Below are 27371 nucleotides of genomic sequence, written 5' to 3'. Positions count from 1 at the left end.
AAAATCACAGTAATTATTGTCCACCAGCAGGGGGAGCTCATCACTAGTACTACTGCGTGGAAGCTGCCATGTGGTACATTATTTCCTGTGTGTGTATGACTTATTCAGAGGAAGAGCAGCACACTTTCACATATGGTGTCTACCATTAAGGATTGCAGGAATTACTTTTAGAATGTTTGTATATGAATAAGGTGGATTGGACGTTGGTCTGGGAAGGCATTCCCCTGAAGGTCTTCTCCATGTGTCAGCTGGAAGTACCCTGACTGCTGTGAAGGGAAACTGATGAGATTGTGGGATCATATGTTGGTGCAGGACAATATCTCATGTGACTGAGCAAAGCTGGACTTTTCTAAAGAATGTTTGTTTTCTCTTGTCCCGCAGACCTCGATGAAGAACATCTTCCTCATGAGCAGGAGGAGGAACCACTGTCCCCCCACATACACAAGGAAGAAGAGGTACCACATTCCCAACACATCAAAGACGGAGGGGAGGAGGCACAGCCCCCCCCCCCCCCCCCCCACACACACACACATTAAAGAGGAAGACAAGACGCCACAGACCCATAATGTTAAACTGACCCTTCACATTAAAAGGCAAGCAGAGGACCCACTGATATTACACATCAAAAAGGTAGAGGAGGACCCGCTGACCCCTCACTTTCAGGGGCAAGAGAACACGCTGACCCCTCACATTAAAAAGGAAGAGGTGGACCCACTGACCCTCTACTCTAAAGAGGAAGAGGAGGACCAAGAGCCGCCACACATTAAAGAAGAAAAGGCGGAACACCACATCAGTCAGCCTAAATGGTTGGAGGAGTTCCCAGTGACTGGTGTCCCTGTGAAGAGTGAAGATGATGAGGTCAAAGGTGAAAATGAGGAGAAGAGAGAGGCGGAGCCTCCAAGCAGCAGCTCAACACAACACATGACAACAGAAGCTGATGGAGACCACTGTGGAGGATCACAAGCAGACAAGCTCTTAGCTCCACTATCAGATAGTGAGGACACAACGTCACACTCTCCTGACACTGATGATGAAGACTCTGAAGATGATAAGACATGTCACACTGACAACACTCACTTCACATGTTATCACTGTGACAAATCCTTTCATTCCCTTTACGGTTCAAAGCCATATCGCTTTGAACCGTATGCAAGCGAAACCGACGAAAACGACACGACAGCCAGCGACATGAGAGAAAGCGAGGACGAATTCGGCGATCGCCTTCTAACCAACGATTGGTATGTGTTTGTTTGGCATGAAAGGAAACAAACTAACAACTATGAACTAGGTTTACATTCTTTATAATTTGTTTGCTTCGGTTTTCTGCACATTTTTGTGGGATGATCTGGTGTTGAAAACTGGGCTCTGGGTGATATCCGCAATGTACGATTATCGGGTTGACTTTATTTTCCATTGTCTTTTATTGCATTCACAGGAGTTCTATATTTTCAATGCGATCTGATTTACACCACCAAATTTTCTTTTTCTGCGACTTGTTAAGTATGACCAGGTATTACCTGCATATGAAATACACTTGGCTACAACATGCACTTTGATAGTGCAGACAGCACATTTCAGGCGCGCTAAGAACATCAATCAATCATCAATCAATGATTATTCATATAGCCCTAAATCACTAGTGTCTCAAAGGGCTGCACAGACCACCACGACATCCTCGGTAGGCCCACATAAGGGCAAGGAAAACTCACACCCAGTGGGACTCACACCCAGTGGGACGTCGGTGACAATGATGACTATGAGAAACCTTGGAGAGGAGGACCGCATATGTGGGCAACCCCCCCCCTCCGCTCTAAGGGAACCGAAAGCAATGGATGTCGAGCGGGTCTAACATGATACTGTGAAAGTTCAATCCGTAGTGGATCCAAAACAACCCTGAGAGTCCAGTCCAAAGTGGATCCAACACGGCAGAGAGAGTCCCGTCCACAGTGGAGCCACCAGGAAACCACTACAAACGGAGGCGGATCAGCAGCGCAGAGATGTCCCAGCCGATACACAGGCGAGCGGTCCATCTGCGGCCTGGCTCTGGACGAGCGGTCCATCCTGGGTCCCGACTAAGGACAGCCAGCACCTCATCCATGGCCACCGGACCGGACCCCTCCAGTGGGACAGAGGATAAAAAGAAAAGAAACGGCAGATCAACTGGTCTAAAAAGGGAGTCTATTTAAAGGCTAGCGTATACAAATGGGTTTTAAGGTGAGACTTAAATGCTTCTACTGAGGTGGCATCTCGAACTGTTACCGGGAGAGTATTCCAGAGTAATGGAGCCCGAACGGAAAACGCTCTATAGCCCGCAGACTTTTTGGGCTCTGGGAATCACTAATAAGCCGGAGTGCTTTGAACGCAGATTTCTTGCCTGGACATATGGTACAATACAATCGGCAAGATAGGATGGAGCTAGACTGTGTAGTATGTTATACATAAGTAGTAAAACCTTAAAGACACATCGTAATTTCACAGGAAGCCAGTGCAGGTGAGCCATATATTTTTCCACGATTTCAGCATTTTAAATGTGCTGTTTTGGTCCAGTAAGACACATACTAGCCTACAGTTACAGCTGAAATGACCGATTAAAAATACTTTAACTATTTTGTGTCATTTTACCATGTGCAATCAATCTTCACTGGAAAAAAAGGCATCCCTTCATCACTGAAACTATTGATTAAGCCCATGTTGAAATAACTATCTGTTTTTCTGGCTTCACTGGCACCATTATTAAATGTGTGGGTGATTGCTTTTGGGTGATTTATTAATTGCAAGTACTGGCTCAATCTGGACATTTGAACAGCCTTCGCATATCCGTTCCTTTCTGCCTCGATTGTGGTTATCTATTCTATGACAAGAGATAATAAATAAGTGCATTTCGAAATCACCAGTTCAATTCAAAATGTTTTCAAGATAGTGTTTGTATTGTGTGTTCATCTTGCCTTCTCAGTGCATTCGACAGAGTGCAATGTTGATGACTCCAAAAAAAGACCAGACGAGTATGTCTTTTATCCCTGATCAAGCAAATTTATATTTGTTATTTATATTTACATTTATGTTTTTGAATTTCAACTTGTTCTATTTTATTTCACAGGAAATATCGACATGTTGCCTACAGACAACTTTGTCGCTGGTGTTGGATATGGCTTGGCAAAGATGTCCGTAGAGTTCTGCCATCTTGTGGCGTTTTGAAGATTCGCGAAACATTTTCCCGCCCAACAAGACAATATCAAGCTTTCAAGTTGCGCTGAACTGCTCTTAGAGTGACACAAAATAAAAGTCAGTAGTTTCTAAAAAACCTTGCTTCACTTGTAAATTTGTTTCTACTCATACAGTGTCTTGATTTTAATTGATATTATTTTATTATGTTTTAAATCATATATTATAAATGTGACCAAACAAAGGTAACGGGCAAATATTAACCATATATATTTTTTATACTGCTTGTAATTGGGATAAGGTAAACATATGTTCATTATTTTAACATAAAATGTTTTATTGTGAGGCATTAAAAGTCACAAAATGCAATGGGTCCATCAGACCCACAAACACTGTCTCAGTAACAACAATATGAACACCACACAAGGGGTAAGTGGTACTGAATCGACTTCTGTGATTCCGGATGGCTTCCTGTTTTTGGGTTTTTCGAATGCGGCACACATTGATGGTGGGTTGACTGTTCTTCGTAGAGGCTTCTCATTACTGCTGGCCAAAAAACAGACGGCATCCTTCAGATGGTCAACATATTCTGAAAAGAGATAACATTGTAAACTTTTCACTTTGTATATATGAACTCCAGCTGTCTGATACTCAATTTTAATAAATACCGCATATTGCAAGATTCAGTTACAAATTGGTCGGCTACATCTTATTTATCTGACAATTCAATTCATTTGCCTGGATTATGGAAAAGGAGAAGTGGGAACAGAAGCAATATCCGTGTTTGATACATTTCAGCTGTTTATTGGAGAGAAGAGGGTATCCAGGACAAAGAAGAAATAAAAACAAATAATGGTCTGATGCACGGAAAATGATAAACTTCCGGTATGTTCGTGGTGCCAGTATCTTTTTCACTGTATGTTCTCCTTTCTTGTACTTTGGGCGGTTGATTTTGTACTTGGCGATGCCTTTCTTGGTCACTGCCTATTCTCGTCTGGCATTCTCGTTGAAGTGTAAGGCAGACAGCATGCGTCTGAATAATAAAATAACATGAAACCCCAATCGGCATATACTGCTACAAAGATATATGCATGTACATGTATATTAGTACTGGCTAGACAATTTTCCATTCCTTGTTAGAAAGTGTAGCAGTTTGTGGATAATTAACGATTTTTCATTCCCTGATAAGAGAAGTGCAGTCGTTTTGGAGCGAAATGGTTCACAACAGCATGATACGACTCCAGACTTGAAGTCTGCTGCCCTGTGGACAACATCCTGACATCTTTCAGTAGGGCCTTTTTAGTAAAGGGGAACATGATCACAAATTCAGAAGGGTTAAAACGAATAAAAATCAGTTCCCAGTGGCTTATTTTATTTTTTGAAGTTTTTTTCAAAATTTTACCCATCCTGGAATATCCCAAAAAAGGTTTTAAAGTGCCTGATTTTCGCTATCTGTGAAGCCACCGTCCATTTTCCTGTGACGTCATCCAGTGATGCCACTACAAACAAACGGGTAGCACAGCAAGATATAGCGACATTAGCTCGGATTCAGATTCGGATTTCAGTGGGTTAAACGATTCAACAGATTACGCATGTATTGAAACGGATGGTTGGAGTATGGAGGCAGATAGCGAAAACGAAATTGAAGAAGAAACTGAAGCTATTGAGCGAATAGCTATCGATGCAATTCGGCCATGTTTTCCTTAGCATCGCCTGTAAAATGTGCGGACCAAACGATCGGAACTTTCGTATCTTGTGACACTGGATCAACTTAAATCCGTAGATTGGTAAGTGTTTGTTTGGCATTAAATGTGGGTGGAGGGAAACGCTGGATGCAAATATAGCTACAAATGTACATACAGCTAGCCTAAATAGCATGTTAGCATCGATTAGCTGGCAGTCATGCCACAACCAAATATGTCTGATTAGCACATAAGTCAATAACATCAACAAAAGTCACCTTTGTGATTTTGTTAACTTTATCGTTGGAAATGCATCTGCAGGATATCCTTACATCTCTGTGCCACGTCTGCCTTAGCATCGCCGGTAAAATGTGGAGACACTCCAGCACATTCGATGGGGGTCTGGCGGCAGATTTCTTTGACTTTATCGTTGGAAATGCATCTGCTTTGAGTGTCGCAGGATATCCACACAATCTTGCCATCTCTGCAGTAGCATAGCTTTCGTCGGTAAAGTGTGTGGAATAAACGACTGACCATTTCGTCAGCTTTCCCCACACCCTCGTATTTTGAACAAGTTTCGTCCAATATCTTGTCACTTTCGCATCTTTGGGCCAGTGGTGCAACTTAAATCCCTCCCTGTTAGTGTTGTTACACCCTCCGACAACACACCGACTAGGCATGATGTCTCCAAGGTACGGAAAACAGTCCAAAAAACTGAAAATAACAGAGCTGAGACCTGGTGTTTGTAATGGGTTTGAGAAAATGGCGGCTTTATTACCTATGTGATGTCACGTTCTGACGCCATCGCTCCGAGAGCAATAAAAAGAAAGGCGTTTAATTCGCCAAAATTCACCCATTTAGAGTTCGGAAATCAGTTAAAAAAATATATGGTCTTTTTTCTGCAACATCAAGGCATACATTGACGCTTACATAGGTCTGGTGATAATGTTCCCCTTTAAGGGTCTCAACCAACATCTCTGTGCTTGCTTCATCTCTATAGTCAAGAAAAATAGTGTTGATGTTAGCAATAGTTCTCTCCCTTTAGCGTGCAGGATCACAACATATAAGCATGTAAAATAATAACCATAGATAAGTTCTGAATAATTATTTGATGCACTGCTGGAGAAATCAATGTAATATCTGAATACAACACTTCACACCAATGGTCTGCGTTACACAAATAGTTGACAAATAGTTCCCCTAGATAAGGACCAAAGTGCTGAAACAAAATAGGACTGTATTTTTCAATCTATCATCTTGTCCTCAAATATACTAGAACTGCATCTATCTAACTCACTTGGTATCATCCACTTTTTCTTCCTCTTTTTGCCGATAAGCCTCCCATGATCACACCTCGGGTATAGCTCACTTTCATGCCTGTGTATATTCTGGATGTGGCCCTGAACACCTCCAAGACCAAGGAGCTGGTCATAGACTTCAGGAGGAAAAAAAAACGGACATCCTGCCCCTGATCATCAGTGGTGACTGTGTGGAGAGGGTCTCTGACTTCCGCTCCCTGGGAGTCCACCTGGCCAACGACCTATCCTGGAGCACCAACACCACGGCTACCATCAAGAAGGCACACCAGAGACTGCACTTCCTGAGAATACTCAGGAACAACCACCTCTCACAGGAACTGCTGGTGTCCTTCTACCGGTGCTCCATTGAGAGCATCCTGACCTACTGCATCTGCGTGTGGTTCAGCAGCTGCACGGCCGCAGAGAGAACGGCGCTCCAGAGAGTCATAAAGACCGCCCAGAAGTTAATCGGATGCCCCCTCCCCTCCCTGGCTGACCTGTACAGCTCCCGCTGTCTCAGGAAAGCACAGAGCATCCTGAAAGACCCATTCCACCCCGGGCACAGCCACCTGGAACTGCTACCCTCAGGCAGACGCTACAGGGTGCTAAAAGCGAGCACCAATAGACTAAAAAATAGCTTTTACCCAAGAGCCATAGTAGCACTAAACAGGCACTGAGTGTCCATATGTCCATCATGTCCTCATGTGTAATGTTTAAATGTTTTTCTATTTTTTGGGACTACAATGTGAAATAATGTTTTATGTATGTGTGTATATGTATTCATATGCATGCAGATATGCATCTGTGTGGATACATAAACATATACATATATACATCTGTCATCTCTATCTTTTTTTTTTTAATTTATTTTTTATTTATTTATTTATTTTATTTATTTTTTTTTTTAATTTATACTACCATGTTGTATATGCACCTTAGGAGGAGCTGCTCCAATTTCGTTGTTCTTTGAACCTGTTCATTGCAATAATGACAATAAAACTCTATTCTATTCTATTCTATGACCGACAACCACTTTGCCTCCATAATATCCGCTTCAACCTCTGGAGTTGAACTGGCCACCCAGTATATATGGTTGATGATGGATTTCTTCCAGGGGTTGACTTTTTCAAAATATTTCTTCTTTCCTACTTTATCCATCTTCTTTCCCAGTCCTAGGATAATATTGACAAAGTTTTAATGTCAACAGATAGAACATTCAATCCCCCAAACCAACTGTACACCATGGCCCCCTTGCCAAACACGAAGTACACTTGCCTTTCGCTGCATGCCAAACATCCAGCGAGTGCTTGATGCCTGGCTTCTTCTCACGCAGGTGTTTTCTGATGGAGACATGGCGATCAGTTGTGATGTCGCTGATCTTCAACAGCAGCAACAGCTCTCACTAACCCTTCTTCCTCCATGGCATTGCTGCTAGTGACTTCTGTGACCTGAAATAATAAAGCCAGAACCAAAAAGGCACATCATACATGGACAAGACCATATTGGTGCAATGAAGACAAGTACAGTTAAAAATCACAAGTCCAACGTACCGTGACCAGTTCAAGGTGAACAACTTCATTTAGTGGATTGTCCAGAAGTGTGTATGTACCATACTGAGCGCTGTGGCCAGGGCTATCTGCACGGCCATCCCCGGCGGCTTGAAATTTACCCCCATTAGCTTGGATTTCTTCAGCTACAGCGGCCTGTTCTTTTTTCCACACAGACATAATGGCAGTTGGAGGTAATAATGTTGGTGTTTCATGAAGGTCTGTGAACTTATAGCTAGAACCCCAAGATGATGCAGAAACTGTAGAACGTTGCTGACACTGGAACCACTGAACAGCATAGCGGAGGACATCATTAGATTCCCAGCTGGTACATTTCCGATGGTCGGTTGACTGTGCCACAATCGCTGGAAATTACAGCCGAGGCATTTCTGGTGTGCAGTGATGGATGACCCACGCATCTTCTGAAGCTTGCATTCACATTCTGATTGGCAGGCTGAACAGTGGCTGAAGAGGTCCATCAATGCACCCTCATACACAAGGAAGAGCCTCTGTCTCTGAGGCAAGACACTCACGGGGGCAGCAGGTCTGAAATACATGGAAATAACAGTCTGGATTATTATTATTATTATTATTATTATTATTACTATTATTATTATTATTATTAAAACACCAAACCAACACCATCTTATTAAAACACCAAACCCCAAAAATCTAAATTGCGCTCTAGAGCCCCTCTAGGAAAAAAACACGGACAAAACCGCTTGTAACTTCCGTTTGGAATGTCGTAGAGACATGAAACAAAAACTTCTATGTAGGTCTGACATAGACCTACATTTCATAAACTCACTTTCTTCAGCAAAAATCAACAGGAAGTTGGCAAAAACCCCTTTAAAACAAAAAATTCTGAAAAAATGTATTTTTTGCCACTTTGAGCTGTAATTTGACCCACTTAAACAGCTTCAAAACTCACCAAACTGGACACACACATCGGGACTCTCAAAAATTGCGATCTAAAAAAAATAAAATAAAAATAAAAATAACCTTGAAATTGCGCTCTAGCGCCTCCTTGGAATAAAACACGGACAAAACTTCTCCTAGGAAGAAAACACAGACAAAATTGCTTGTAACTTCCGGTAGGAATGTTGGAGGGACATGAAACAAAAACCTTTCTGTAGGTCTCACTTACACCTACATTTTAATAATTGACATCCTTCAGCAAAAATCAACAGGAAGTTGGCAAAAACCCCTTCAAAACAAAAATTTCTGAAAAAATGTCATTTTTGCCACTTTGAGCTGTAATTTGACCCACTTAAAATGCTTCAAAACTCACCAAACTGGACACACACATCAGGACTGTCAAAAATTGCGATCTAAAAAAAATAAAATAAAATAAAATACCCTTAAAATTGCGCCCCCTAGGAATAAAACACAGACAAAATTGCTCCTAGGAAGAAAACAGACAAAACTGCTTGTAACTTCCGGTAGGAATGTCGGAGGGACATGAAACAATGTAGGTCTCACTTACACCTACATTTTAATAATTGACGTCTTTCAGCTAAAATCAACAGGAAGTTGGCAAAAACCCCTTCAAAACAAATTTTTCCTAAACGCTTATCCAGGCTTGGGTCGCGGGGGCAGCAGCCTAAGTCGGTCCCATCAATCGCTGCTTGCAGCTTTAATTATTATTATTATTCATAGTCGACAAACAATTCAGGTTTACATACACTATGATATGAGTTAGATTATCGTGCTATGAAAAGCACTGAAATTGTTAGGAAATAAAACATAACATGTGACATTAGGTCAGTAATTGCAGACATTGATCTATTAATTGGAACGCTCACATGTCAAAAGAATTGCCATGGTCATTCTCGTCAGGCAGGGCTTCGCGGTGGAAGAAGGGTTAGTGCGTCTGCCTCACAATTCGAAGTTCCTGCAGTCCTGGGTTCAAATCCAGACTCGGGATCTTTCTGTGTGGAGTTTGCATGTTCTCCCCGTGAATGCGTGTGTTCCCTCCGGGTACTCCGGCTTCCTCCCACCTCCAAAGACATGCACCTGGGAATAGGTTGATTGGCAACACTAAATTGGCCCTAGTGTGTGAATGTGAGTGTGAATGTTGTCTGTCTATCTGTGTTGGCCCTGCGATGAGGTGGTGACTTGTCCAGGGTGTACCCCGCCTTCCGCCCGATTGTAGCTGAGATAGGCGCCAGAGCCCCCCGCAACACCAAAAGGGAATAAGCGGTAGAAGATGGATGGATCCTCGTCAGGCACGTAGTCTGTGTCACCACATTCCATGTACTCTACAGAAGCGATGGATTCCTCATCTGACTCCATCTCCTCATCACTAGCCTCATCAGGGTCCATGAGGGGTTTGATGAGCTCACACTGAGTTCCCGTGGACACCATCTTCAGTTTGACATCTTTTACTTTCACCTGGACACCTGTGAAATATGAATTTATCATTGCGATAAGAATTTTAATTGTACTTTAATTGAAACAAACTATTTGCCATCTCCAGTATTATGCGTATTCCACAGCATGGACTTAATATAAAAAAAAAACAAACAAACATGTACTCTAACATTAATTGTTACCTTTAGACTTCACATCAGGTTATATCTGAACTCCAATATCCTCTTTAGTCAAATGTCAATAAGAGTTCGAAAAAATGTCCTGTAACAAAATAATGGGGAGACTTCACTCAGGTTAACCATACCTCAATAGACACAAAATACTGCATTATACAAGACTACCCGAATGTACTCCAATGATTGAAAAAAATAAATTATTGGTAAACACAGTTCATGTATAATAATTTACGTAAAACCGCGAGTAATGAATAAAGTTTTCATCAATTAATATATTCTATATATACCCTCGTCCGCTCTCTTTTCCTGAAAGTTGATCTGTCCAGTTTTGGAGTTGATGTCAGCAGTTAAGGGAAGCTAGGGTCGATATTCTTCTCTTGATCATCTTCGGTGACATAAGGGACGGTAGAAGCGGTGTGAGCCAAGACATCCAGGGGGTTTAGCTCGCTCGTCTGCAGGAACTGCCGCCATTGCTTGTCGTGGTACCGAGGTCCTTTGTGCCTGAATGGCTCACACACTCCGGCACATTCAATGGGGGTCTGGCGGCAGATTTCTTTGAATGTATCGTTTGAAATGCATGTTCTTTGAGTGTCGCAGGATATCCACAAATTCTTGCCATCTCTGTCGTAGCATAGCTTTCGTCGGTAAAGTGTGCGGAACAAACGAGTGACCATTTCGTCGGCTTTCCCCACACCCTCGTATTTTGAACAAATTTTGTCTAATTTCTTACCACTTTTGCATCTTTTGGCCAGTGGTGCAACTTGAATCCCTCCCTGTTCGTGTTGTTACACCCTCCGACAACACACCGACGAGGCATGATGTCTCCAAGGTACGGAAAATAGTCCAAAAAACTGAAAATAACAGAGCTGAGACCCGGAGTTTGTAATGTGTTTAAGAAAATGGCGGATTGCTTCACGTTGTGACGTCACGGGTGAAAGGTCATTGCTCCAACAGCAAACAATTGAAAGGTGTTTCAATCGCCAAATTCCCCCTTGTAGGTTAAAAAAACATATGGTCTTTTTTCTGCAACATCAAGGTATATATTGATGCTTACATAGGTCTGGTGATAATGTTCCCCTTTAAAAGCATTTTCATGGCCCCACTTTCGACTTCTTTTCCCTCATGATTCTCTAGCTGTGTAGTTCATGAGAAGAACAAACAAAGACTAGAATAAATAATTTAGTAGATTGTGTATCAAAGCATACCATGCCGTCCAAAGTACTCTCTAGGACTTCCTGATTATTTTACCATGGCCATGGCCTCAAAAATACATAAGGGGGATTTTATTTTTAATTCACAAATGTAAGTTTGAAAGAATTCAGCCATTTTTACTCACATTTTTTTATTGCATAAAGGTCTGAGTACATACATATAAAACAATCACAACATTATCAACATATTAATAAAGAGAGTAACAAAGATAATTAATAAAATGGATTATAAAGACCTAGCAAATGATTCGTAAAGTTACACATTTTAAAATCGTGTAAAAGACAACTGTTCAAATGATGTATAAAGTAAATAATATGCTTCCTGAAGTGGTCCAGATGTTTTAGATGTGAACCAGTACATATGTACATCAAATAAAGGTGCTAATCTATAGTATTATTAACAATTAGAAATACAAATATGTAATACTTCAATATTTCAAACACTTATATAAAAACACTATTATAAAGAAGTCTAAAATTGTATGATGAATATAAAAAACATCAAATGTTTATTGTATGTAAAATATGTCTTGTACTCTTAACTCTCACCTTTTCAGTTATATTGTTCTGTTCAATGTTTGATACAAGTTGTACTTTTTATACACAATGTTGCATATTAATGCATGTACTTGACTGAAAAAAAGCACTAATATAAAATATCTAATCTATAAATGAAGAAGCATATTAAAAAGATTGTTACATAAACAAAAAAGTCACACATTTTATATGTGCTGATGTTATTAGAAAGTCAAAAGTAAAGTCTTGACAGTTTATTTCAAATCCTGCAGTTTCATTTGCTGCTGCTGTTCTCAACAGCACACTTGTGTTTCTTACACTGGTACTTATAAGAGAATCTTTCACCACACACACTGCAACTCAACACTTTCTCTCCTAGGTGTCTTCTCATGTGTGCTACAAGGTATGATCGTTCACAAAAGCTTTTGTTGCAGATTGAACAGGAATGTGATTTTTCACCAGTGTGTGTTCTCATGTGTCTTTTCACATTCTGACTTTCTGTAAAACTTTTACCACAGATTGAACAGAAAAAAGGTTTTTCACCAGTGTGTATTTTCTCATGTACTTTCAAATATTGACTTTCTGTAAAACCTTTACCACAGATTGAACAGGAAAAAGCTTTTTCACCAGTGTGCGATCTTGTGTGTCTATTGAAACAACGACTTTCTGTAAAACTTTTACCACAGATTGAACAACAAAAGGGTTTTTCACCAGTGTGCGTTCTCATGTGTACTTTTACAGACTGTCGACGTACAAAATCTTTACCACAGGTTGAACAGGAAAAAGGTTTTTCACCAGTGTGTGTCCTCATGTGTACTTTTAAATTATGACTTTGTGCAAAACCTTTACTACAAAGTGAACAGGTAAAAGGTTTTTCTCCAGTGTGAGTTCTCATGTGTCTTTTCAAATGTTTATCTTCGACAAAACTTGAATTACACAAAGAACACTTAAAAAGGTTTTCTCCAGTGTGTCTTCTCAGGTGTTTTTTCAAATCTTGACTACGTGCATACTTCGAATCACACAAAGAACATGAAAAAGTTTTTTCTCCTTTATGTGTTCTTGTGTGATCTTTCATATTGTCCTTCCTTGTAAAAGATAAGCCACATATTGAACAAGAAAAAGGTTTATCTCCAGTGTGTGTCCTCATGTGTCTTTTCAGATGACTATGGTTTTTAAATGTTTGGTCACAGTGAGAACATGTGAAGTGAGTGTTGTCAGTGTGACATGTCTTATCATCTTTAGAGTCTTCATCATCAGTGTCAGGAGAGTGTGACGTTGTGTCCTCACTATCTGATAGTGGAGCTAAGAGCTTGTCTGCTTGTGATCCTCCACAGTGGTCTCCATCAGCTTCTGTTGTCATGTGTTGTGTTGAGCTGCTGCTTGGAGGCTTCGCCTCTCTCTTCTCCTCACTTTCACCTTTGACCTCAGCATCTTCACTCTTCACCTGAACACGAATCACTGGGAACTCCACCAGTCCTTCAAGATTGTCTCCCTCCTGACTGATGCTGTGTTCCTCTTCTTCCTCTTTAATGTGGGGGGTCAGTGAGTCTTCCTCTTCCTTTTTACAGGAAAGGGTCCGTGTCAAAGAGGAAAAGGAGACGCCAGAGGGTCCGTGGCACCTGGTCGTCCTCTTTGAAGGCTCTTCCTTCACCATCTTGAAGCTACACTCCTGTTTTTCAGACAAAAGTTGTTCTTTACAGACATCTGCAGGACACAAAATGACAAACATGCTTGGAAAAATGTCCAGATTCACTTAGTAAGTTCACATGAAATTAAAAAAATAAGGCATTATATGAATTGTCCTGAAAACAAACACACTGCTCTTTACATTATTCACAGGAAAATAAGACCACTTTTGACAAGGAGTGGGCAATATGGCCTAAAATGTATATTGCCATAAATTCCTTGCTTCCCGAGTGCAACTGGGCTAAACTCCAGCTCCCCCTTTGAATTTAATGTCAGTTACTGATGTATAAACATGAAGAAAAGATTAGATCGTTTACAGTGTAAATCTGTATTCTGTATTGTGGTCTCCGCTATGACGCCATCTTGTGGTCGAGTTCGCTCACTGCGAGTGCTTTGGTTTTGTGCCTTGAACCCAAAGTAAGGTTTGGTCATTAATGTCGCCAAGCAACGTTTGTAAGTGTAACCGTGATTTCCACTAGATCTGGAACGGCGGCGCCATGGCGACAGACTCTTTATGTTTTTTGTTTTCAAGTCAATGTGTCAGTTTCCACCACCTGGCTTCTATATTTAGCGGTTGCCACAACAAGGCGGTTTAATTTAGCTAAAATCTGCTTGTGTGGGACATGAAGTCATGCATAAACACAAAATAAATGGTCTAGTTTACTTTCAAAGTAAAATATTCAGTTTGAGGCGGATGGTATTTTACACTTTGAAAAGTCCTAAAGGACATAAAGTCAACTTGTCAAAAGGTTTTCAGACCTAATTTCACCTCCCTGACACAAATGGATGAAAACATGCTGATTCTAAAAGGTTCAAAATTAAAGAATCATAAAACAGGCATATCCTGGCCAGTTATATGGGGGTATGTATTACAGCGTTGTATTAAAATGACTATTTCCATCTCCAACATTAAAGTGAGTGTCGCTAACACTACTGCATACAGGAAAACGTGTGGAGGAGAATTGCAAGTAGCCGAAAAAAAGATTGTGAATGAGTGACAAGAGGCTCACTTTGTTCATGTAAGTCTACTGTGGAATAAACGTGCTCAGGTGCTGAGAGCGATGCACAGAGTGAGACCTCTTAGTCCAGTTTGAAATCCACAAACCAAGAAGGAAACACACTGACATAGCAATCTATTGATGACAGCAAGAATTAAGCTATTAGGTTTATTTTCATTTATATCGGTCCCGGCCTACGATTGCATGAATATTTTAATGCCTCTGGACATCGTATTTAACGCTTTTTAATACTATTTAAGGCCTTAATTTAGGCCTTCAATGACTTTTAGTGCTTTTAATGACCCACAGAAACCCCGCTAAAGCTCTTAAATTTATACAAATGTGGACCGATTAATGCAAAAATCGACAGTAACAACACTAAGTATAATATCAGTATAGGGTCGATACAGTGGTTTGATCAATATTTTTAATTATATATAATTTTGTTATCGTTTACAAACTCAGTAAAAAAGGAAGACTAAGTGCATAAATCAAATGATTTAATTCAGAGCCATATTTAAATATTTAATTGATATTTGAACACCACCATCCTGTGTTTTTGTTTGATTATAATTTGAACAAAAATGTACTCATTTAATAAACTTGAAATGACTCATTCAATTATCTTGAAAATTGTAAATATCTGTATCCGCATTGGTATGACTGATACTACCCCAACAACTACTTGCTACTGGATTGATATCTAAATTTGTAGTATCACCCAAAACTAAAGTATGAAATAACAAAACAAGTGCTTTTTACATTTGAACAAAACAAAATAAGTGATTATTACATTTTAACAGATGTGTAGCTAGAAACACGTTACATTAGAAAGTTCCTAAATAAAAATATTGTTCATGGAATTTTTGAGACGTCTCTGGGATGTATTTACGATTTTTACGAGATTTTGATAAAAGTTAATACATTCTGAGGCCAGTGTGGCTCACTTGGCAGAGCAGCCATGCCAGTAACTCGACAGTTTCAGGTTCGATCCTAGTCACTGCCGTTGTGTCCTTGAGCAAGGTACTTTACCCACCTGCTTCCAGTGCCACCCACTGTGGTTTAAATGTAACTTAGATCATGGGTTACACTATGTAAAACGCTCTGAGTCACGAGAGAAAAGAGCTAAAAAAATATACTTCACTTTACTTAAAAGAGAACCACACTTTTTTTTATTTTACCTATCAAGTACACACATTTTGTCTTTTTTATGTATTCTAAATATTAAATAAATGCGTTTAAAAGTCTGCTAACAATAAAGGCTATTAGAGGCAATATATTATGACAACAAAGAACTTAAAAAACATCCAAACGCCTCCATTAGGTTTTATGTACATGCAGGAGGTATATATTGGTAGGTTGGTAATGCATGGCATCCTGCCTGCTGCTATGCAGACAATATTTTAGTAGTTGTCATTAAAGACAAGGCTGGTGAGGTAGGGACTATGGACAATTATCAACCTATCGCCCGAACCAGCATGCAATCTAAGGTACTGGAAAGTGTGATATTATACAGAGTTGGGGATTTTATTTACACCGCAGACAACCAATTTGGCTTTAAGAGCAAGTACAGCACTGACGTTTGTATTTATGCTTTAAAAGAAGCAGTAGACTGCGATGAGATGGCGACTTGTCCAGGGTGTACCCCGCCTTCCACCCGATTGTAGCTGAGACAGGCACCAGCGGCCCCCGTGACCCCAAAGGGAATACGCGGTAGAAAATGGATGGATGGAAGAAGTAGTAGAAAAATTCAGAGTGCAGGCCCCTACAATGTTGGTAGGGTTTATTGATGCATCTAAGGCATTTGACAGAGTCAACCATCTCAAACTCTTCACCAATCTGAAGCACAGGGGTGTTCTGGGTATATTTTAGCATATTGGTACGACAGGCAGACGAAGCAGGTAAAATGGGGGAGTAGTTTATCCTCTCCCTTTAGAGTTGGCAATGGAGTACGGCAGGGGGGCTTCTATCACCAGGCCTATTGAGCCTGTCTATGTCAAGGCAGTGGGAGAATGCAGAACAGGATGCATAACGGGGAACACCTTAATCAACCACTTTATGTACGCTGATGATTTGGCCGTTATATCTCCCAGTAGTGCAGGGTTCCAACAGCTTCTAAAATGGGAGCATTATCACCAGACCTATGTAAGCGTCAATATATACCTTGATGTTGCAGAAAAAAAGACCATATATTTTTTTAGCCGATTTCTGAACTCTAAATGGGTGAATTTTGGCGAATTAAATGCCTTTCTATTATTTGGACTCGTAGGTAGTCATTTTCTCAAACATATTACATACACCAAGTCAAATCAGCTCTGTTATTTTCCGTATTTTCAACTGTTTTCCGTACCTTGGAGACATCATGCCTCGTCGGTGTGTTGTCGGCGGGTGTAACAACACGATCAGGGACGGATTCAAGTTGACTTATGTGGAGTGTGCATCGATTGGCACGGCATGCTAATCGATGCTAACATGCTATTTAGGCTAGCTGTATGTACATTTGAAACTATATTTACATCCAGCCTTTCCCTCCACCCACAATTAATGCCAAACAAACACTTACCAATCGACGGATTTAAGTTGGTCCAGTGTTACAAGATGCGAAAGTCCCGATCGTTTGGTCTGCAGATTTTACCGGCGATGCTAAGGCAGACATGGCACAGAGATGTATGGATATCCTGCGACACTCAATCGTTGGTTAGAAGGCGATCGCCGAATAGCATCAATAGCTATTCGCTCAATAGCTTCAGTTTCTTCTTCAATTTTGTTTTCGCTATCTGCCTCCATACTCCAACCATCCGTTTCAATACATGCGTAATATGTTGAATCGCTTAAGCTGCTGAAATCCGAGTCTGAATCCGAGCTAATGGGGCTATATCTTGCTGTGCTATCCGCCATGTTGTTTGTATTGGCCTCACTGGATGACGTCACAGGAAAATGGACGGTGGCTTCACAGATAGAGAAAATCGGCACTTTAACGCCTTTTTTCAGGATATTCCATGATGGGTAAAATTTTGAAAAAAACTTCGAAAAATAAAATAAGCCATTGGGAACTGATTTTTATTGGTTTTAACCCTTCTGAAATTGTGATAATGTTCCCCTTTAACGTATCGTCCCACTATGGAGTCAAGTTTGACAAAGAGTTTGGTAATGATATGTAGGACCAAGGAGGATCAACATCTTATCATCATCAGTGACAAGATGGAGGAAGATGCTGACATGCTTGGACAGAGAAAAAGCCAATATGCTGGTGATAAAATGTCATTACTGCTCTGATGAAGCGAAGGTGTACTTGTTTAGAGCTTACTGCACCCCTATGTACACAGCACCCCTCTGGGTGAGGTTCAAGAAAGAGAGCTTGCACAAACTCTAGGTTGCATATAATAACTGTCTCAGAATCCTGTTCAGAAAGCCCAGGGGTAGTAGTGCCAGAAAGCTTTTTTGTGATTTAGGGATAAACACCTTCCACGCCACCCTGAGAAAACTGATGTTTTAAGTTTATATGTAGACTGCAGTGGCCAGAGAATGGTTTTATTATACAGATAACCAATTGTAGGTGTAGTTCTGTTAGGTATGAATCCTGTATATGGAAACACTGGTATCTGTGCCTCACAATATGAAGGTCCTGGGTTCGGTCCTGGGCTCGGGATCTTTCTGTATAAAGTTTGCATGTTCTCCCCCTCAGTGAGTGGGTTCCCTCCGGGTACTCCGGCTTCCTCACACCTCCAAAAACATGCACCCGGGAATAGGTTGATTGGCAACACTAAATGGGCCCTAGTGTTTTAATGTGAGTGTGAATGTTGTCTGTCTATATGTGTTTGCCCTGTGATGAGAAGGCAACTTGTCCAGGCTGTACCCCACCTTCCACCCGAATGGAGCGGAGATAGGCTCCTGCACCCTTCGCGACCCCGAAAGGGACAAGCGGTAAAACATGGATGGATGGATGCTGTCTGTGCCTTTAATAGAATGTGTAGAAGCATTTTTAAGTATATTTTTATTGCTGCTTATATTCATTTATGGTATGTTTTTTGTTTTTTAACTGAATATGCACAAGCATCGATTTAAGTTTATTCTACAAATGGACTGGCATAGGAAACTTATTTTTACGGGTAGTTAAACTCAACAGAACAAGAACAACCACGCGTTTGCACTTGCACTTGCATGGCTTAATCTTTGAGTCGTGATCAAAATTTTACATACACGTGTAAAGAGAATAGTGTCATGGCTGTCTTGAGTTTCCAATAATTTCTACAACTCTTATTTTTTTGTGACAGAGTGATTGGAGCACATACTTGTTGGTCACATAAAACATTCAGGAAGTTTGGTTCTTTTATGAATTTATTATGGGTTTACTGAAAATGTGACCAAATCTCCTGGGTGAAAGGTATACATTCAGCAATGTTAGTATTTGGTTACATGTCCCCTTGGCAAGTTTCACTGCAGTAGGGCACTTTTGGTAGCCATCCACAACCTTCTGGGAAGCTTCAGGTAGAATTTTCTGGCCACTCCTCTTGACAAAATTGGTGCAGGTCAGCTAAATTTGTTGGTTTTCTGACAGAGACTCGTTTCTTCAGCATTGTCCACACGTTTAAGTCAGGACTTCCGGAAGGCCATTCTGAAACCTTAATTCAAGCCTGATTTAGCCATTCCTTAACCACTTTAGATGTCTATACTGCACATAACACTGATGTATATATTAGGGATGCACCGATTAATCGGTAACCGAATATATTCGGCCGAATATGGCAAAAAAAGCCACATTCGGCCTTCGGTGGAATGAGTTAAAAGCAAGGCCGAATAGTGGCGTGTGACCCAAAGATGCAATTTTTTGACGCGGTGACGCAATCAACCAACGTGCAGTGTTAAATTTAAATTGTTTTATACATAGTTAGTTTCCTTCTTTTTATTCTGAAGCTGAAGTACTGTTATTGACACATCTGTTCCGGCCTGGGATATGTTGTGTACCTGTATAAGTGTATGAGGTTACAAGCACACACTTATTGAGATTTAGTGGGGCCTCTGTTTACATTATTAGCCTGTTGTATAGGCTACCTCTATAAGTGTATGAGGTTACAAGCACACACTTATTGAGATTTAGTGGGGCCTCTGTTTACATTATTAGCCTTTTGTGTAGGCTACCTGTATAAGTGTAAGAGGTTACAAGCACACACTTAATTGAGATTTACTTGAGCCTTCTGTTTACATTATTATCTACTGTGGCTAAGCAGACTTTTGCCAAAAGGACAATAATTCATTTGTTGTGGGTTTATCCACTTCAATGCACTTTATTTTTTTTTTGGAATGCGTGTTTTGTTTGAAGGCGTAATAGAAATGAAAAACTGTGCTTTTTTTTGAAAAGCAAAGGCTACTGGAATATTAAAAAATGTCAATATTCAATAAAAAATTTACTTTATTTGAAAAACATGTCGAAAAATGTATTCTAGGCTATTTATGCAATATAAAAAAGTTGTGAAAAACTGCATTTATTATTCGGTGTTTGGTATTCGGCCTTCGGCCAAGCGCTCAAATTTTATTCGGCTTCGGCCACAAATTTTCATTTCGGTGCATCCCTGGTATATATACTTTTGACCCAGCTGATTTGGTCACATTTTCAGTAGACCCATAACAAATTCATAAAAGAACCAAACTTCATGAATGTTTTTGTGACCAACAAGTATGTGCTCCAATCACTGTATCAAAAAACTATAAGAGTTGTAGAAATTATTGGAAAATCAAGACAGCCATGACATTATTTTCTCTACAAGTGTATGTAAACTTTTGACCACGAATGTATGTACATCATCCTCACAAGACAACCAAATTTCTTATACACAATATATTTAAAAATAGTGTTAATAATCACACATAAAGTTAGTAAAGATGTGAGAGTAAGAAGTAAACAAACCCCCATCCATCCATCCATTTCCTACCGCTTATTCCCTTTCGGGGTCGCGGGGGGCGCTGGCGCCTATCTCAGCTACAATCGGGCGGAAGGCGGGGTACACCCTGGACAAATCGCCAGCTTATCGCAGGGCCAACACATATAGACAGACAACATTCACACTCACATTCATACACTAGGGCCAATTTAGTGTTGCAATCAACCTATCCCCAGGTGCATGTCTTTGGAAGTGGGAGGAAGCCGGAGTAAACCTGTTCTGTGTAACACAACTTGATGATGTTGTTGTTATTAGTCAAATATAAAGTTAGTAAAGATGTGAGAGTAAGATATAAACAAACCTGTTCTGTGTGACACAACTTGATGTTTCTTATAATAAACATCCAGTAGTTGATGTTGTCGCTCGTCCTCCTCTTTTGTTGGACAAAGTTCCTCCTCGTACTTTGATATCGTTCTTTCGCACATTTTCACACAATCACAACACTTTACACTCACATTAGTTCCCTACTTAGCGATGTTTAAATAACTTCCGCGTCTCTTTGTTAGCAGCTAACAAGCTAAGCTAACTAGCCAGCTAAACTAGCTGCAAACTAACTTAAATGAAGTTAGCCAACCGGAGAAGTGTCAAAGTGCGCTCAGACTAATGTATCCGGCTAAAAACAATTATTAACCGTGTGTACTCTATTAAACAACATATATGTAAGAATACAGAAATATAATGACCGCGTTTAGGACTTCTCCGTCAGACGCCATCTTGCTTTATCACCCGATCGGTCCACGCATGCGCGTATCTGACGTCACTTCCGCCAACTTGTTTTGCCACACTTACTTACCATGGTTCTTTTGTGTCATCTGTATTTCAATAACAATGTCATCATAAACCATTACATACAAAACAAACGTTATTAAAAATACGGTGTTCATTATGAAACCGCACAGATCTGTACACAAATCTGAAAGATGGGTTCAGCAGCCTTAAATGGAAAACAAATTGATGTTTTACTATTTTATAATAATTTATTTATTTCAGAATTCTGAGAGTTTAAATAAATAATTGAAATTGCAAAACATCCTAAAAATAAATTTTAGTAGTCAATTAAGTCTTTTTTCATTTAATGAACTCCTTTGTGTTTGGAAGAATGGAAGCTTTCAAGTTATGACAATTTGTTTTGTTCCACAGAAAATACAGTAAAGAAGAAATAGAAAATAATATCCATCCATCCATTTTCTACCGCTTATTCCCTTTCGGTGTCACTGGCGTCTATCTCAGCTACAATCGGACGGAAGGCGGGGTACACCCTGGACAAGTCGCCACCTCATCGCAGGGCCAACACAGATAGACAGACAACATTCACACTCACATTCACACACTAGAGCCAATTTAGGGTTGCCAATCAACCTATCCCCAGGTGCATATCTTTGGAAGTGGGAGGAAGCCGGAGTACCCGGAGGGAACCCACGCATTCACGGGGAGAACATGCAAACTCCACACAGAAAGATCCCGAGCCTGGATTTGAACACAGGACTGCAAGACCTTCGTATTGTGAGGCAGACGTACTAACCCCTCTGCCACCGTGAAGCCCTAGAAAATAATAGAAAAACGTAAAATGCTGTAATTAGAATATTTTGAACAAAAGCCTTTATATATATTGTTTTGTATATATTTTTTATTTGCAGGTCGTACTTGATGATGTCTTCAAATAATGTAATACTTTTATCACTCAATAAGTGCATCAGCGACCAAATGCCTTTTTCAAACCATTGCTGTACAAAGATGGATTTGTTTCTCATTTTAATATAACAACAATTCCATAGTGGAGTATTGTGTGTGATGAAAATTAATTGTAAATAATTGTAAATGAGTTTCCAGTACAACAACACTTGCTGGTAGGGATGGGTACCGTTCACTTTTCAACCGATACAGCACAGATTCCGGTACCCCGAAATCGATACCTGTTCTCAACGTTTTAACTTTTTGGTGCTTTTGCGTGTGGTAAAAATGTTGTTTGTGATAATAAATCTCAATTTTTATTGCAACCTTTAAAATTATACTGTAATGATAACTGTTGTCCTTTAATTACATTTTGTTTAATTATTATCATATTATCATTTACAAGAAAGTTTATTTACAGTTGCAATCCCAATACACTAGATGACAGTTGTTGGAGACATATACTCTTTTTGTCCGTCAAATTCATGACGTCACTAAAGGGGTTGGCTCAAGGCCAAGTCCCAGTCGACTTAGGAGGAGCTGGGATCCTGCTCAGGTGTTGCTGAGTGGAGGTTCAACAGTTTTTGACTGTGCCAGGCTAGTATTTGTATTTTCCATTTTTGTTACAAAGTGAGTTTTATAATGAGACTTTATGATAATCAATATTTTTGTTAAACATGGACACAATTCTGGACATCAATTATTAGCTTGTTGCAAACGTCTGAACTTGCTTCATTTATATTCGGCAACCAGTAGCAGTAATAGTTCAGGACTTTACCGCTACACTAAGTCAAAAACTTCCTCGCTGGTACGCGAGTTGTTTATAGGGAAGTAACAATAATACAAAAATTGCCATTGTTAAAATGTGTGCACACAAATATTGACAAATCCAATGCATTGGTGACTATGTGACTTGACATGCGCATGGGTTGACTTTTCCAAATGGAGGAGGAGGGAGCACACACCTGCGCTGACGAACATAAACAGCCACAGGAGGACAGTGTGGCTCAACGTGACAATGATGGGCAAGGGGTTGAGGGGAAAAAACGTGTGGTAAAAACGACACCCAAGGCTCTAGGTCACAAAATTGAAAGTTTGCAGGGAGAAAGAAAATCAAAGTTGCAAAGACTCTCAACGCTGAAAGAGGGGGTCATTGTCGTGTTAAATGACAAAACACATTCACATGAGCGAAAGGAGGAATTGAGCAGGTTTATGGATTTACTGTATATCATGCAACCAGAAAAGTGCACAAAACTTTGTTGTCTCTGTTGCCAGATGATGAGTATACTAAGCATTAGACATGGTACAAAGCAAACATGTTGAATTTTGATGGTTTCCTTGACAAGGTTGACAGGTTTATGTATTCTCAAAATGATGATGACAAGGATGATGAGGTTGAAAATGAGGTCACATTAAAAACAAAGAGTGTAAGTGGAACCTAGCGGATAACTTTCACATAAAACACTCAAGATGGCAGAGAATAGCTTATATCTATCGACCTCTGGGTTATGGGCCCAGCATGCTTCTGCTGTGCCACTCTGCTAACTGTATATGCTTCCTAGCTTTATCGAGGCATAGATTAACATACCATCGCTTGGGACAAGCAGTAGAAACTGGATGGATGGGTGTTTTCCTGGTGAAAAACCTGTCTTTTTTCTGAGACGAAAATAATTTGTCCTTGTCAAATAGTACTAATGCACCCCAAAGTAGAGGCGTTTGTTTCTTCCACAGAACTGGACTTCCAACACTAGAGGTACCGACACTGTGGATTTAAAAAGATTAAATGCTGACAAACTTGTCAGTAAGAAAAGGTTCAAATCCCTTCTGATCTTTTAAATATATTCTTGGTTTCAAATTAATCCCATCCATCCATCCATTTTCTAATGCTTATTCCTTATAAGGTCTGGTGCCTATCTCAGCTACAATCGGGCGTAAGGCAGGGTACACCTTGGACAAGTCGCCACCTCATCGCAGGGCCAACACAGATAGACAGACAACATTCACACTCACATTCACACACTAGGGACCATTTATCCGCAACACTGAATTTGAGTCACTAACTCTAATAAACAATTTTCCCTTTTTGATATTTTGTTATGCATCCTAATTTCGAGGAATGCAACAAACGGTAGTAAAGTACTTTAATATCTGTAGGACTGTGCAGTATCTCCGGGTCCAAGCAATTCAACATTACGGGACTCTCGCTACTGTATTGGATCCACTATGGACTGGACTCTCAATGTTATGTTGGATCCACTATGGACTGGAATTTCATAATATCATGTTAGACCTGCTCGATATCCATTGCTTTCGGTTTCCCCTGGGGAGGGGGGAAGGGGGTCCACATATGCGGTCCTCAGAGGTTTCTCCTAGTCACTGTCACAGACGTCCCACTGGGGTGAGTTTTTCCTTTCCCGTATGTGGGCTCTGTACCACGGAAGTCGTTGTGGCTTGTGCAGGCCTTTGAGACCCTTGTGATTTAGGGCTACATAAAAAAAAACATTGATTGATTGATTGATACAATTTTCAGAGAGGGATACTGTGGTCACTGCTCAAGGTTGAAGAAGATGTTAACTGATGAAAATAATAACTACCAAAATCACCTCCCCTTCAGGGAATCGAATCCTGGTCTTCCGCGTGACAGGCGGAGATACTGTCCACTATACTAACGAGGACTCCACTTTCTAGTATTTTCTAAAGGACAAGAAAACGATCCAAGCCTATCCCTGCCGCGCCACAACCAAAGTGATGCAATGTCATATGTCATAATGCAGAGAAATTGATCATCTTAGAACACATTTAAGGTGGTTGTGTGGCCGAGTGGTCTAAGGCGCTGGATTTAGCCTCCAGTCTCTCAGGAGGCGTGGGTTCAAATCCCACCACAGCCATTTCTCTTCTGGTAACCGACTTCTTTCTTTCCTGACCTAAGCAATTAGATCTAGCTTGGTCCTCATTTGGAATGCTCTAGAAAGCTTTTGGAAATCAGGCCAAAACAATTGCTTATGAGTTCTTTACGCTAGGAATGAGATCAAAAAGAACACAACCCAGGGTGAGGATATGTGCAGCAGTCCAAATACAACATAAAATGAGTGAAAGTTTAAATACACCATGTTTTATCAACCTGAATCATTTTGTAAGTATGCAGGTTACAAAGGCTTTTGGTCCGACCTTCCCACACAGTTTTAAGGATGAAGCCCCAGGATAGTGAAAAAGGTAGACTTTCCAAAAGAGAAGTGGGTTCAGGAAGGTTTGTGGCATCTGTGTCAGAAACAAAAATGCTAAAATGTATTCATCTTCAACATCAATTATTCAATATAGCAAAGGACAGTTTTGTTTCATTGACTTGGTATGGGTAAAAGGTGGATATGTATGTTTTTGTCAACCTGTCTTCTGAAAATCTGCACTCCTACCGTAGGCATTTAGGCTACTTTTATGTGTTCCTGTATTCAGATCACATCGCAGTGACGTATCGCTGGTCGGCACGGAGCGACTTGCAGGAGGGAGATGGCCTGTCTGGTGACATTGTGTGGAAACAACCACCTCACCCTCAACACAAACTACACCAAGGAGTCAAAAGAGGACATGAGAAGGGAACGTCTGTTCGCTCTTGTAAGAGTTGTATACTTTTTCCAAGTTTAAGTCCATATTCCTGGAGGAGTTTCCTAAGACACAAAAGTTCCCGCTCAAAGACTTTTGCAAAACACATTTATTTCCACATTTGCCCATTCACTCACACACTGATGGTGGGAGCTGCCATGCAAGGCGCTCACCAGGACCCATCAGGAGCAAGGGTGAAGTGTCTTGCCCAAGGACACAACGGACATGACTAGGATGGTAGAAGGTGGGGATTGAACCAGTAACCCTCAGATTGCTGGCACGGCTACTCTACAAACTTCGCCATGCCGTCCCCAACCTACCAGACAACCTAGATGCCCTCATCGCACTCGCCATCCGGATGGACAACCGACTAGCCCAGCTCAAATGACAGCGAGGAGGAGGACCGGCTGCGTCAGGAAGAACCACCCATCCTTTCGCACCTAGAGGGGCGACAACTCAGCGTTCACCACCGCAGCTATGTCCTCACCTCTGCACTAACCTGGAGGAGGAGGCCATGCAGCTAGGGAGAGCCCGACTGACCCCAGAGGAGCGACGCAAGCGGCTGATGGAGGGGAGATGTTTTTACTGTGGAGAGAGCGGCCATCTTGTCATTTCGTGTCCAACCAAGGGATCCCAGGTGACGAGTCACGTTCCGGCGGTACCTCAGATGCCACGCACTCTCACTAAGGTCAAGATAACGCATCCCACGGCCACAGATCTAGAGTTTAATAGACTCTGGGGAAGATGAGAGTGTAATGGACTGGGGCTCATCTAAGAGACTAGGACTCAAGTCAGAACCGCTAGCTAAACCCATTAGGGCGAGGTCTTTTAACGGTAAGGAGCTTTTCGCTATCTCACACATCAGTTAACCGGTCCAAATGAACATTGACTGCCATCAGGAAAAGATTTGTCCGTACTTAATTACTTCACCCTCCCATTCTCTGATTTTGGGGCATCCATGGCTGTACCAGCATAATCCTTGGGTTAACTCGAAAACAGGGAAGATCAGTGAATGGGGAAGGGAATGCACCAAGAACTGTGTTTTTTCTACTGTCCAGGAAAAAAGTGTCAAGGAAATTAATCCTTTTTCTGCCAATCCTGCCACAGACTCTTAATTTCCTGACCTGAAGTCTGTTCCTTCTTGTTATCACCACCTGCGACACGTCTTCAGCAAGACACAAGCCCTGTCACTTCCGCCCCACCAATCCTACGACTGTGCCATCGACCTGCTCCCGGTGCCACTATTCCCAAGGGGCGTCTGTACTCCGTCTCTGGTCCACAAAGGGCTGCCATGAACGATTACATATCGCCATCCCAAAAAGCTGGCTTGATTCGCCCGTCATCATCGCCAGCAGGAGCAAGGTACTTCTTTGCGAAGAAGAAAGACGGGTCGTTAAAACCCTGCCTTAATTACAGCCCACTGAATGACATTACCATCAAGAACCGTTACCCTCTTCCCCTCATATCTTCTGTCTTCGACCAACTCCAACAGGTCAAAATATTCACCAAACTGGA

At 40.9% G+C, this 27371-nt stretch overlaps 2 protein-coding genes and 1 non-coding gene across 7 annotated transcripts in view; 1 reads left to right on the top strand and 2 right to left on the bottom strand.

Annotated features, from left to right (window-relative positions):
* The window catches only part of LOC133544923 (zinc finger protein 829-like), a 34222-nt gene extending 24109 nt beyond the window's left edge, over positions 1-10113 (bottom strand). The window contains exons 1-2 of the mRNA XM_061890168.1: positions 9936-10113; positions 7418-7482 (exon numbers count right to left, since the gene is read on the bottom strand). Coding sequence (XP_061746152.1) covers positions 7418-7482; positions 9936-10113 — 243 coding nt within the window. The remainder of the gene's footprint in view (positions 1-7417; positions 7483-9935) is intronic.
* A 2054-nt stretch (positions 10114-12167) lies between these two features.
* Positions 12168-21354, bottom strand: LOC133545419 (zinc finger protein OZF-like). Of its 5 annotated transcripts, XM_061891003.1 has the most exons (3): positions 20890-21348; positions 12566-13669; positions 12389-12521 (listed from the first exon to the last, which is right to left on the bottom strand). In XM_061891003.1, coding segments are annotated over exons 1-3 (1230 nt in total). In that variant the 5' UTR covers positions 21014-21348; the 3' UTR covers positions 12389-12519. The 5 variants fall into 5 exon arrangements, with proteins under 5 accessions (XP_061746985.1, XP_061746982.1, XP_061746983.1 ...); XM_061891001.1 differs by having other exon boundaries at positions 12168-13669; positions 21272-21354; XM_061890998.1 differs by having other exon boundaries at positions 12168-13669.
* A 3711-nt stretch (positions 21355-25065) lies between these two features.
* On the top strand, positions 25066-25147 carry trnal-uag (transfer RNA leucine (anticodon UAG)). The gene has a single exon. It is a non-coding gene; the product is annotated as a tRNA-Leu (tRNA).
* The last annotated feature ends 2224 nt before the right edge of the window (positions 25148-27371 follow it).

This window comes from Nerophis ophidion, linkage group LG28 (assembly GCF_033978795.1).
Source record: "Nerophis ophidion isolate RoL-2023_Sa linkage group LG28, RoL_Noph_v1.0, whole genome shotgun sequence".
Lineage (NCBI taxonomy): Eukaryota > Metazoa > Chordata > Actinopteri > Syngnathiformes > Syngnathidae > Nerophis > Nerophis ophidion.
Note: the sequence above shows the minus strand (reverse complement) of the source record. Positions and strands in the feature narration are given on the sequence as shown.

Coding starts and splice junctions, on each gene's coding strand:
- LOC133545419 (XM_061890998.1), bottom strand. CDS start 21,013: ATGTGCGAAAGAACGATATCAAAGTACGAGGAGGAACTTTGTCCAACA. Junction 13,670..20,889: donor AGTTGTGTCACACAGAACAG/GTTTGTTTATAT, acceptor TGTGTCCTGCAG/ATGTCTGTAAAGAACAACTT.